This window comes from Conger conger, chromosome 2 (genome assembly GCF_963514075.1).
Source record: "Conger conger chromosome 2, fConCon1.1, whole genome shotgun sequence".
NCBI lineage: Eukaryota > Metazoa > Chordata > Actinopteri > Anguilliformes > Congridae > Conger > Conger conger.
The window spans coordinates 86924429-86937485 of NC_083761.1; the positions used below are offsets into that span (position 1 = coordinate 86924429).

The window sequence follows — 13057 nt, forward strand, 5'->3', positions numbered from 1 at the left end:
TACCTCTGTTGCACAAGTGGGGTGACATTGGCTCAGGAGGTATGAGCAGTTGTCAGGCAGTCGGAGTGTTGCTGTATCAATCCCCACTCTGGGTGTGTCGAAGTCTTAAGACTGAGCAAGACACCCCCATTTGCTCTTGAAAAGCTGGTTGGTGCCTTGCATGGCAGCCAATCGCTGTTGGTGTGTGAGTGTGAGTGTGTGAATGAGAAGCATGAACTGTACAGCGTTTGGATGAATGCGTGATACAAATGCAGACCATTTCCCGTTCATCTGTCATGTGACAGACAGAGCTCATGTCACTGGTGTACAGTGTACAAAGCCAGGGAGATAGAGACTCGGGTGCACTCTGTGTTCCTGCAGACACTGCTGGGGTCTTACCCTTTGAATCCACAGTGAAGGTGTTTACGCTGTGTTCACAACTCAGCGCATCATCGGCTTGACACCAGAAGTAATTCATTCCAATGGAGAATGGTTATTGGACAGTTACGCTCCTGCGCCCCCTTGTGGCCAATATTTATGATGGCCGACGGATGACGTGTTCTTTGGATTTTTCCAAACTTTGTGTTGTTGGCGGACCATCGGATTAACTGGAAGTAAAGAAAATCACAGTGTGCTCACAGAGAAAATCGGGCATGCAATGCATTCCATTCATTTTCTATGGAGAGGCTTGCAGTGCGTGAAGTTTGCAGTCTGGTGAGTGCCGTGTACGTTTGGCGGTTCTGTATTTACATATCGTGATCTGCCCATGCAAATCAACTGAGTCCAGCACTGCTCGCATGGCTCACTAAACTAGGATCAAACTTTCAAACTAGGTGTTGCAGATAAAATATGAATCAGCATGTCTATGTTGTTTATTTTGCTCTTCAGATGTTTTCAAAAACATATTTTAATGGACTGTTTAAGAGGAATAGGACCCGCCATATTGTGATGTTTTGCTGAAACAAACGAACACAGTGCTGTCCAATCAGGTGCTGACAGTGTTCTGCAGTAGATTACGTCCCTCCTCGTATTGATCCCATGGAGCGATCAATCAGACCGAACCCACCTACAGTACCGCCCATTATATGGACAACTTGGGGGAACAATTTGTCACCATGTGTCACTGGTCGCTGGATTTGGTGTGTGGGTATCTTGACAACTAGGGGGTATAAACCCACGCTACACCAGGTTAAGCAATTTTAAAGATCTATCAACAGTGTTTGCACAAAAGAACCATGTTCCTGAAGAAGATGCTCATGTACTGTATACTGGATGAAATCAATGCATGTTCTTCACTTCTTTTAGCACTTTTGGCTGCAGTTAAAAAGCATTCTACAATCTAGCAAACACCTCGGTGAAAGCACCTTTTATTTTAAATCAAGTAATTGGGACAGGGAGGAAACCCTTTGTGAGTTATAATAATTCTGTATTTCATTCATGAAGTTAATTTGAGTACATCACCCCCCCCTTCCCTCTCCCTCTCTCTCTCTCTCTCTCTCTCCCTTTCTCTCTCTCTCTCTCTCTCTCTCTCTCTCGCTCTCCCTCTCTCTCTCTCTCTCAGGCAGGGAGGATGTGAGGCTGGTGAATGGTAGCAGCCCCTGTGCTGGGAGAGTGGAGGTTTACCATCGGGGAGAGTGGGGGACAGTGTGTGATGATGGCTGGGACATGAGTGATGCTGGGGTGGTGTGCAGACAGCTGGGCTGTGGAGATGCTGTAGATGCACTAGGAAAGGCTCACTTTGGACCAGGGTCTGGGAGAATATGGATGGCTTATGTGTCCTGCAGTGGATCAGAATCCTCACTGAAGCAGTGTGAGTCACTAGGATGGGGTGAACATCGCTGTAATCATGGAGAGGATGCTGGAGTGATCTGCTCAGGTAGGACTCAGCTCTTACAATAGTCTTATACCAAATGGCACTTTGGATTTACGTGAGCATGTGTACATTTTTAGAAACAAACTTATATTACATGTTTCTAAAACATAGTATTTCATTTTTTTATGCTGTGTTATAAACTGATGTGTGCATTGTGCCATTCACTGAACTAACCAGAGTTTGCACAGTTGCAACAGACTCATGTTTATGTTCTGTCTTTTTATGTTGCTCTTATTTTGTAAATGTGATTGGCTCATCTCCTAAAGAGGTTTACAGGTAATTGTCTCACCTCAGACTGCAGTAGACGTGTGATTGGCTCATCTCACACCCTATGTATAAAAGCTGTGCAGTCCTGTGTTCAGACAGCTGTGCTGAATGTTGTCTCTGGAATAAGGTGCCGGCCATTGCTAATGATTCTCTCTTTATTCTCTGTTCAACTGCAGAGGTCAGGCTGGTGAGCGGGACTGACCTGTGCTCTGGGAGAGTAGAGGTCCATCATGGGAGCTCCTGGGGCACGGTGTGTGATGCTGACTTTGACCAGCAGGACTCAGAGGTTGTGTGCAGGGAGCTGGGCTGTGGGGCTCCTAAAGAGCTGCGCGGGGCAGCTGCATTCGGCCAGGGCGAGGGCCAGGTGTGGGCAGAGGAGATTCAGTGCAGAGGCAACGAATCTCAGATTAACTTCTGCCCCACAGCACCCTCACAGAATCAACCCTGCTCCCATGGAAACGATGTGAGCCTGGTGTGTTCTGGTAAGAGTCTTCTGTGCACTGTGAGAGTTTCTGTGATGCTGGGTGAATATAGCCCCTTAATAGGCCATATGAGTTTATATTTAACAAGGTCTTTATTCATTATACTGTGAAATGTTACACGCCAGTGTGTGTGAGTTTAATCAAGTGTGGAGTTTGTATGATCTCCCTGATATGTACCTCGGACCATCTCAACATCCTCATTTCTTCTATTCAGGGTGGAACTGTTCTTATATCTGGGAAAGTCAAACTTATATACTCGTGACCACTCTATTGGGTAGACCAGTACACCAGCTTGTTAATGCAAATATTGAATCAGCCAATAATGTGGCAGCATCTAAATGCATAAAAGCATGTAGACATGGTGAAGAGGTTCAGCTGTTTTTCAGACCAAATGTCAGAATGGGGAAGAAATGTGATCTAAGTGACTGTTTGATGTTGGTGCCAGACAGGGTGGTTTGAGTATCTGCTGATCTCCTGGGGTTTTCATTCACAACAGTCTCTAGAGTTTGTGGGGAATGGTGCGATAAACAAAAAACATCCAGGGAGCAGCGGTTCTGCGGACAGAAACACCTTGTTCAAAAGAGAGTTCAAAGGAGAAGGGCCAGACCGGTCGAAGCTGACAGGAAGTCGACAGAAACGCAAACAACCACACATTACGGCAGTGGTATGCAGAAGAGTATCTCTGAACACACAACGTGTCAATCCTTTAAGTGGATAGGCTACAGTAGCAGAAGACCAATAAGTCTTGTAAGGCGGAAACTATTAACATCTAGCATTATCACTCAGGGCACTGGTCAACTTGCTGGCTTCCTCTGGTACTGTGGAATATGTGGCTGTGAAGTAATTTAACCCAGGAGCATGCACCATTAACCCCCACTACTATCTCCGCACCCATACGGGCAGGAGCCTGTGGGGGAAGACTCAGGCCTCCAGCCGTAAAACTCGTTACGACGGGGCAACATCCTTTACGGCACGGGAAGGTTTCAGAGGGCATGGCCTGTTAGGCCCTGACCTTCTCCTGAACCCCCCTTCATTGCTCTCTCCCTCTTTACTCAGTCACTAAATGATGTGTACAGCATTGGATGTTTCATGACAAAGTCAGTTTAGATAATATTCATGTTTGGTATTATTCTGATTGTTTCAGTGCGACTGGTGCAATGGTTTCATTTCTGCAACAGCAAACCCTGGACATCATAACCAACCAGGAACCAGGGAAAAACTGTGTGGAGCTCTGCCCCAGTGAAAGCCATGTGCCTCAACCCCCCTGCGTTTCCTGGGGAGGCGTGGCTCCAAATTACAGATGGGTGACCCATTTTTAGGGTTAACATCAAAGGCCAGATTTTGGATTTAAGGACAGTAAACTAAGCATTCTGGGAGGATGCAATCAGTCTCTCCCGTGCACACCGTGCACGTAATTTCTATGTACAGGGTGTCTGTAGCCAGACTCCCGTATGTAGCTTTTATTACCAGGTATGACTTTTAAGACTCCGTAATTTGGTTTCCATTGTAATGCTTTTTTGATTTGGAACTAGTGTATAATTACGTATGTAATCTGCCAGGTAAAATAAATAGTTAAAACTTGATCTGTGTGGTTTCGCTTACTGACACTCAAAGTTATACAGGGAATGCTTGGTTTACCCCCTCGAACTGGTCTAGGGAGGATGAATATTTACGCTTAATGTGTCACGACGTATAGCACCCGTAGGCCTATGTTGGTAAATCCCTCGCCTCCGCGTGGTAGTTCATTCATGTCGAGCACAGCCGTAGCTAGGTTGGTCTGCTTGGGTCCCTAGGCTGTAAACAGATATACCCAAGAGTAGCTATTCCTGCGACCTCTGTAATGACTACAGATAGCTAGTCAGTTTGTGAGACGTGCACATAACGCGCGATGTGACATGCGGCGGTACCAGCAGAGGACTGTTCGGAGAGTAAATCTCAGTACAGGATTCCTATAGCGATCAAGTCAAAATTATCAATAAGAAATCTACCTAATGTGGATAACTAATCTAAATTATGATTCTAAAATGGAGTCAGATAAACGAAGGTGAATCTATTGGCCCTATTGTGGAGATTCTCGTTCAGCCCGGACCAGTGAAGAGTGGAAGGCAGAGTGGTACTACTGCCTTTGTATCGTGGTTTATTTATTGGCTGATCTAGAATCTCCGCATAGGGGCCACTAATTTTTAACCCTATTAGTATTCCTCTATTCATTACATTACATTACATTATTGGCATTTGGCAGACGTTCGTATCCAGAGCGACGTACAGTTGATTAGACTAAGCAGGAGACAATCCTCCCCTGGAGCAATGCAGGGTTAAGGGCCTTGCTCAAGGGCGGATCTTATTGTGGCTACACCGTGATTTGAACCACCTTGTGTGTCCCAGTCATGTACCTTAACCACTATGCTACAGGCCGCCCCGGGGCAACCACTTTATTGGGTAGACCTGTACACCAGCTTGTTAATGCAAATATTTAATCAGCCAATAATGCGGCAGCAATGCATAAAAGCATGTAGACATGGTGAAGAGGTTCAGCTGTTTTTCAGACCAAATGTCAGAATGGGGAAGAAATGTGATCTAAGTGACTGTTTGATGTTGGTGCCAGACAGGGTGGTTTGAGTTTCTGCTGATCTCCTGGGATTTTCACGCACAACAGTCTCTACAGTTTGTGGAGAATGGTGCGAAAAACAAAAATCATCTCGTGAGCAGAAGTTCAGTGGGAAGAAATGCCTTGTTTATGAGAGAGGTCAGAGGAGAAGGGCCAGACTGGTCAAAGCTGACAAACATTACAAACATTACAAACATTACAGACATGACAGGAACATTCCAGTGTGCTCACACACCAAATCCAGCATGCTACACATTCCATTAATTTTCTATGGAGAGGCTTGCGGTGCGTGAAGTTCGCAGTCCAGTGAGTGCCGTGTACATTTGGCGGTTCTGTATTTACATATCGTGATCTGCCCATGCAAATCAACTGAGTCCAGCACTGCTCGCATGGCTCACAAAACTAGGATCAAAATTTCAAACTCGGTGTTGCAGATAAAATAGGAATCAGCATGTCTATTTTGTTTATTTTGCTCTTCAGATGTTTTCAAAAACATATTTTAATGGACTGTGTCAGAGAATAGGACCCGCCATATTGTGATGTTTTGCCAAAACTCTCTCTCTCTCCCTCTCCCTCACTCTCTCTCTCTCTCTCTCTCTCTCTCTCTCTCTCTCGCTCTCTCCCTCTCTCTCTCTCTCTCTCTCAGACAGTATAAGGCTGGTGAATGGTAGCAGCCCCTGTGCTGGGAGAGTGGAGGTTTACCGTGATGGAGAGTGGGGGAGAGTGTGTGACCGTGGCTGGGACCTGAGGGATGCTGTGGTGGTGTGCAGACAGCTGGGCTGTGGAGATGCTGTAGATGCACTAAGAGAGGCTCACTTTGGACCAGGGTCTGGGACAATATGGATGGGTCCTGTGTCCTGCAGTGGATCAGAATCCTCACTGAAGCAGTGTGGGTCACAAGGATGGGGTAAACATCGCTGTAATCATGGAGAGGATGCTGGAGTGATCTGCTCAGGTAGGACTCAGTGTTATACAGCTCTTACCAATGTTCTTTAAAAACCCATACATTACAACAGTGGTATGCAGAAGAGCATCACTGAACACACAAGAAATCATAGGATAGGCTACAGCAGTAGAAGTCCAAAGAAAAGTCTAATAAAAACCTTATGAAGTGCTAGATGAGTGTGAGCACTTTATTAGGTATACATTAGACTCATCTTTTAGACTGGAGTCTCCTGCTCCTGTCGCCTATCCACTTAGAGCTTAGACGCGTTGTGTGTTCAGAGATGCTCTTCTGCAAACCACTGTTGTAATGTGTGGTTATTTTCATTACTGTCACCTTCCTGTCAGCTTTGACCAGTCTGGCCCTTCTCCTCTGATCTCTCTCATTAACAAGGCATTTATGCCCACAGAAATTCTGCTAATTGGACTTCTTTTTGTTTTTTGCACCATTCTTTGCGAAATCTCGAGACAAGTGTGTGTGAAAATCGCAGAAGTTCAGCAGTTTCTGAGATAATCAAACCACCCTGTCTTCCACCATCCTCTTTGTAATGGACAGGTTTAACATCTTCATCATCACTGCCACCGTAATCAGCACCATAGAGTACATATATTTATTTTATTAATTAACAAAGGAATACAGTAAGAATTCAGTATACAGGGAATAGTGTACAAACAGAACAAAAACAAAAGAGCCAGGGGTATATCACACTCGAAAAATATAAGATATAACATTAAGTGCTTTGTTAGCATTTTTGTTAGTTGAATTAGAAAGTAGTTACACATATTGTTCGACATCTTTCATGAAAACAACAAAGTAAGGTTTTTTATTACTAAATTTACCAAAGTGGGAACGGGGAGGATCGTAAGGCCAGCTGCAGGGGGCGGTAGGAAGACGTCCCGATCGCTGCCCGACCACCTGGAGTTGTTCTGGGATTAAAGGGGCGAAACATCTGTGAAGGGTGGCTCCCAGCTGACGACCCTGCAGCTGGCCCAATGGCACCGGCAGCATGTATGGGTGTTTTTATCTTAACTTGGCTAGCTAGCAAGCAGAAATTATTATTGGATAAGCCAGCATCCTTACCTTAGCTATCGATCAAAGTTGAAATAGTAAGTTAGCTAGCTTGTGAAAACCCACAGTGCGAGCGTCTATCATGGAGGTAGCTATGGTAACAAACCACAATGTGTGGAAAGTGGGGACACGGTCTGTCAATCATAGCTAATTGATGTACATTTGTTTTATTGTTGCTTAAAGACAACTGGCAAGTGTCACATTCAACCACCATGTTACTGTTTAAATCAACAGAATGCAGTCCTCTCTGTTCTGATAGAATGGGAAATCATAATGCTTTAGCTCTTAGCCGTAACCCTAACCAGCTCCACTGCAGTCATATCTGCATTACAATAGCACAGGGGTGTGTAATCTTATCTGGAAAGGGCCAAGGTGGGTTCAGGTTTTTGTTTTAGCCCGTCAGAATCGGGGTATCGTAGTGCTGGGGAAAAACAAGAACTCACGCTCACACCGGTCCTTTTTGGATAAGATTGGGGGCGACATTGGCTCAGGAGGTGAGAGCAGTCGTCTGGCAGTCGGGGGGTTGCTGGTTGATCCCCTGGGTGTGTCGAAGTGTCCCTGAGCAAGACACCTAACCCCCAGTTGCTTCTTATGAGCTGGCTGGTGCCTTGCATGGCAGCCAATTGCTGTTGGTGTGTATGTGTGTGTCTGTGAATGGATGAATGAGAACCATCAATTATACAGTGTTTTGGATAAAGGCGCGATATAAATGCAGACCATTTGCCATTTGATTAGACACCCCCGATCTAGCAGTTAGAGCGTTGACAGGGTTTCCCAGGACATGGATAAGTGAAATGCGCTCAGCTGAATACCAGGTTAAAGCCCGTTTGCACTGTATGTTTGATGAGAACATTATTATGAGGGAGAAGCTCAGTCTGTTCTCTGTCTTACAGAGACACCCCAGGCTGTCTTGACGGTCTCTCCACATGGGCGGATATATAGAGGACAAGCTGTCAGTCTCTCTTGTGAGGTCACAGTGCCCTCTGCTGGCTGGGAATATTACTGGTACAAAGGAAATGGATCAAGTGGCACTGCCCTCATTGCCAGTACAGCTGAAGGCTCGTACACCCTCAGTGCTGCAGCTCTTGCACACACCGGGGAGTACAGCTGCAGAGCAGGGAGGAGCAACCCAGTCTGGTACACAGAGTACAGTCCCCCTGTCCACATACAGGTAACAGGTGAGTGCTGTTACACAGAGTACAGTCATCCTGTCCACATACAGGTAACAGGTGAGTGCTGTTACACAGAGTACAGTCACCCTGTCCACATACAGGTAACAGGTGAGTGCTGTTACACAGAGTACAGTCATCCTGTCCACATACAGGTAACAGGTGAGGGCTGACTGATATTCTTCTGTGTGTAAAACTTGCAAGATCCCATAATGCAGTGGGTATTACTGAAAAACCACATTAATTCTGGTCATTCTGGTATCCTGTTTGTTCCATAACTGCCAACATACTTTTCCAGTGTTCATTATTGAATATCTTTTCAAAATAGTATTCATAAAATAATTCCAGCTGCCTTTGTCCCTCTGTGAGGGTGATTTGTTTTCTCCACAGTCATAAATACACTGGTGTGAAAACGGAACAGTGACCCAGTCTGTCTGCTTCCCACAGCACTGCCTAAGGCCACTCTGGATGTAGAGCCAAAATGGCGTCCACTGTACACTATTACAGTACACGGCATTCACTTACTGTAGCAGATGCATTACAGTACACTTACTGTAGCAGATGCATTACAGTACACTGCATTCACTTACTGTAGCAGATGCATTACAGTACACTGCATACACTGTAGCAGATGCATTATAGTACACTGCATACACTTACTGTAGCAGATGCATTACGGTACACTGCATACACTTACTGTACCAGATGCATTACAGTACACTGCATACACTTACTGTAGCAGATGCATTGCAGTGCACTTACTGTAGCAGATGCATTACAGTACACTGCATTCACTTACTGTAGCAGATGCATTACAGTACACTTACTGTAGCAGATGCATTACAGTACACTTACTGTAGCAGATGCTTATGTTCAGAGTGACGTTCAGCACAGGAGCAATGTATAGCAGTATGCATTCCTCATCTCTGTGTCTCCACAGGCAGAGTGATGTGTGGTCTGGGTGCTGCTCCTCTCCTGCTGGCCACCATTGTACTGTGTGTGAAATGGTACAGGAGACCAGGTGATGTGCTTTCACTGGGATGCACACTTACTCTCTAAAACATGATGTGTGTTTCAGGGCTCAGGCTGCAGCTCTGCTCACTCACAGTTCTCTCTCATCTGTTGTGTCTGTACATGTTTGTTGATGTACAGGGCCGTCTAATGAACCAGCTGTCCGCTACACTGGAGGGAATGTGGAAATTCCCATATAAAACACACAGAGGCTGCTTATGTGAAATGAGAATGAAGTCTGAGAGCTCAGGACTCTTTTTTCATCATTGTGATGTTTCTCAGCTTGCAGGAGGGGAAATTGGGGGTGCAGTCATGGGGGCATTTTAGGGAATGGGAACAGGAAGATGTTGTGTCTTTAGAGCGCAGCATCTGTACAATATAAGCAGAGTTTCTGATTCACCTGGGCTGCACTTGTGATCTTCCTGTAGTTAGTTTGCTTTGATTGCTGTATGTTTGTTCTAGGTTAGGTCACTGATGCAGTAAATTGACATAAATTGACTGAAATTGAATATGTATGTCACCATGTGTCTGTATGTATTAAATTGGATAGATGTTAAACTCTGTGTTACATTATTTTTAAAGTGTAATGTAGCTCTGTTACTCTTCCCCTATTTCAGAGTCACAAATGTAAAAAAAACAAAAAAAACAATGTACTATACCCATCCCTGCAATAAGTTTTCCAAGCAAATGAATAAAAACATAAATACACAATAAAAAATAAATTAAAAAAATGAAAGAACAAAGTAAAATAAGTCTTTTAAGCTTTACTTGAAAATATCATATTAATGCACAGCCATTAATATGATGGTATTGCTGAAGACAAAGAAATACATGTTTAAATTAATGTTTCATTTTTATGAAATGCTCTCTCAAAATCTGTATAATTCTTCAATATGTGGAATCCAAATGTCTAAAAATATGGTGTGTTGATGATAATATTTGGCAAAAGATTTTTGAAAGTTGCGCGGTGGGGCCTCCATGGATTGGACTAGTTTATCCAGCACATCCCACAGATGCTCCATCGGATTGAGATCTGGGGGATTTGGAGGCCAGGGCAACACATTGAACTCTGTCATGTTCCTTCAACCATTCCACTTTCACGGGGATCACGGCTGAGTGCAGAAGATGCCTCTTCTCTGGAAATCATTTTCACTTTTCCAGTCTTTACCCTGTTACATGTCATTAGGGTGTCTTCCATTTTCCAGATACTTTTATCCAGAGGGAATTAAAGTGTAATAAAGATCAGGGAAGGAAGTGCAGTAATTCTCTGGAGAGGGAAAGTATCATCCCAGGAGAGCCAACATATCTGCAAAACCTCCGTTTTACGAACCACAGGGGTCTACTGAGCTCCATGGTTGGGTGACCGTTTGACCACAAAATGCACCAGAATGTTAAAACTGTTATTACTGCTTTTTAATACCATATCAGCATTCTCCTTCCAATTATCAGGGTAGTGAAACAGTTTTAGTGTCTGACAAAGTGAAAGGTTTTTCTCCCACTTGTGGCCAACGTGTGTCCCTGCAGTCTGTAGGGGCTTCTTCTCCCTGAGAGATGAGCGCTGTCACAGGAGTGTCATCTGCTTAATCAGTCATGTGACAGGCCTCACTGGCAGAGCTCATATCACTGGTGTCCAGTGCACAAAGCAAGGCAGATAGAGCGCACCCTAGTGGTGTCCCTGTGTTCCTGCAGACACTGCTGGGGTCATCCTTTGAAGCAACAGGGAATATGGTACAACTGGCTAAACAGTATTAAAGATCTACAATCAGTGTTTGTACACAAGAACCATGTTTATCAAGAAGATGTTTCCATCCTGTATAGCATATAATCTTCACTTCTTTAGGCAGTGTTGGCCAAAGATAGATGTCAAAATAGTAGTAATAATAGTAGCAATATACTTATTTTGCACTTGCCTGATTTATTTCCAACATGTGGAATATGTCCTCTTTGGGTATTACTCTGCATAGCTTGCCCACAGACTGTCGATGCATAGCACACAGTTTGTAAACTGTGATTAATTGATAGATGGCTGGCTGTATGTCATTCTGGATAAAAGTGCAGCAGCAGATATATCCCCTGCAGTATGTACTATATGGGCTTATACATTGTATCGCTTTCTGCACTCCAGCACATTGGATTTGGAACAAAACTGTCATTTTCAAAAAACTGGCCACACTGTGTGTGTGCTGAAGACCACCCACATACTTCCTGTCTTCTGAAAAAAACATTTCCTCCCCACCGACAGGGCAGAAACCACAGTGCTCACAGTGACCTGCAGAAAAACTTGCAAACGAGTTGTATCCAGTACATACTGCTATTGAAAAACTAGAGACTTCTGCACCTGTTTTTCTGGACATATTGTTTGGTGTCTGACATATGGAAGAAGCTCCATACCACAGTGTGGAAAGCACTGATATTGAACTGCACAGGACTGGGGGGAGGGCGGTGGCTGGAGGTATATTATCACTGTAGATATGCCCAGGGCCGTATTAAGGTTTTACTCTGTCATAAGCACGGGCCATTTCTATGTTTGCAAATACATACCCATATATGGGCAAAGAGCAGAGTGCTCACATGCAGCTGGCCAGCTACTCTATAACACATCCTAATATCTTTAAAAAGATATATTCAATGGTATCTGTAATTATGAAATCAGAAGACTAATAATATTATCCGCTGCCAACTGCATTGTTACACGCACTAGCTTCATATATCAATGCAATATTCATTTATGGGCTCTCTTGGGAGAGAGGAAAGCGCCTACTGCCACTCTCTGCGCTGACAGCTCGTCATTGTCTCTGTGAACCCGATGTAACGTAGTCACCTAATCATAATCAGCGGTGAGTCGCATTTTCTGTGGGCTATTTTACATATTAGCTATCTAATTAACACATTAAGTTCTATCAGTGTTTACCCGGTTAGCAAACTGCCCTCAACAGTAAAATAACCATATATATTTATACAGAGGGCTCCCCAAAAATGTAAGTAGTAGGCCAAAGAGAAAAGGTAGCTGGCCAGGGGGTTTCAGATGAAATATCATAGTATCAGGCACTCAGAAGGGAGGATCCAATAGCGAGACCACAACAAAAATTATTTATAAAATAAGGTGTTTATTTTCTCTGGGTAGGTTGGTACAGCGAGGGTCAATAGCCAGCAAACAGTTATAACAGGGATAAGGCAGTTTATAAGCGATAGTCCAGGCAAAGGGTCAGATCTCCAGCAAAAAGATATATTGAGGATAATCCAAAGAATAGTCGTGGTCACAGGCAATGGGTCAAAAACAAACGGGCTAATTAAACAGAAACACAATCCAGAAACGAAGATAAACAGAAACAAGTCGGAAAAACTACGCGTCAGAACAAGACAGAAGGAATAAGCTAAACTTGGTTGGGGACGAAACAGGTCAAAACAGGTGTTAGGTTTCGTGTTTTTAATGTTCTGCATTCTGCCTATGATGTTAGCATTTTCGTGTTTTTGTTACCTCTGTGCACACCTTAGTCTCCCTGTCACTTCATTCATTAATTTCACCTGTTTCACTTCCTGATTGTTTCCCACCTGATTCCCATTCCCTCTCGTTACCTGTGTATAAAAACCCCTCTGTTTGTGCATTTAGTTGCCAGATTGTTATGTGTTTAATCCATATTCTCCAGCATTTTCGTA

General features: G+C 44.1%; 1 protein-coding gene across 1 annotated transcript in view; it reads left to right on the plus strand.

Moving 5' to 3' along the window:
• The window catches only part of LOC133121440 (deleted in malignant brain tumors 1 protein-like), a 35923-nt gene that overhangs the window by 3264 nt on the left and 19602 nt on the right, over nucleotides 1-13057 (plus strand). Inside the window, exon 4 of the mRNA XM_061230604.1 lies at nucleotides 1541-1855. Coding sequence (XP_061086588.1) covers nucleotides 1541-1855 — 315 coding nt within the window. The remainder of the gene's footprint in view (nucleotides 1-1540; nucleotides 1856-13057) is intronic.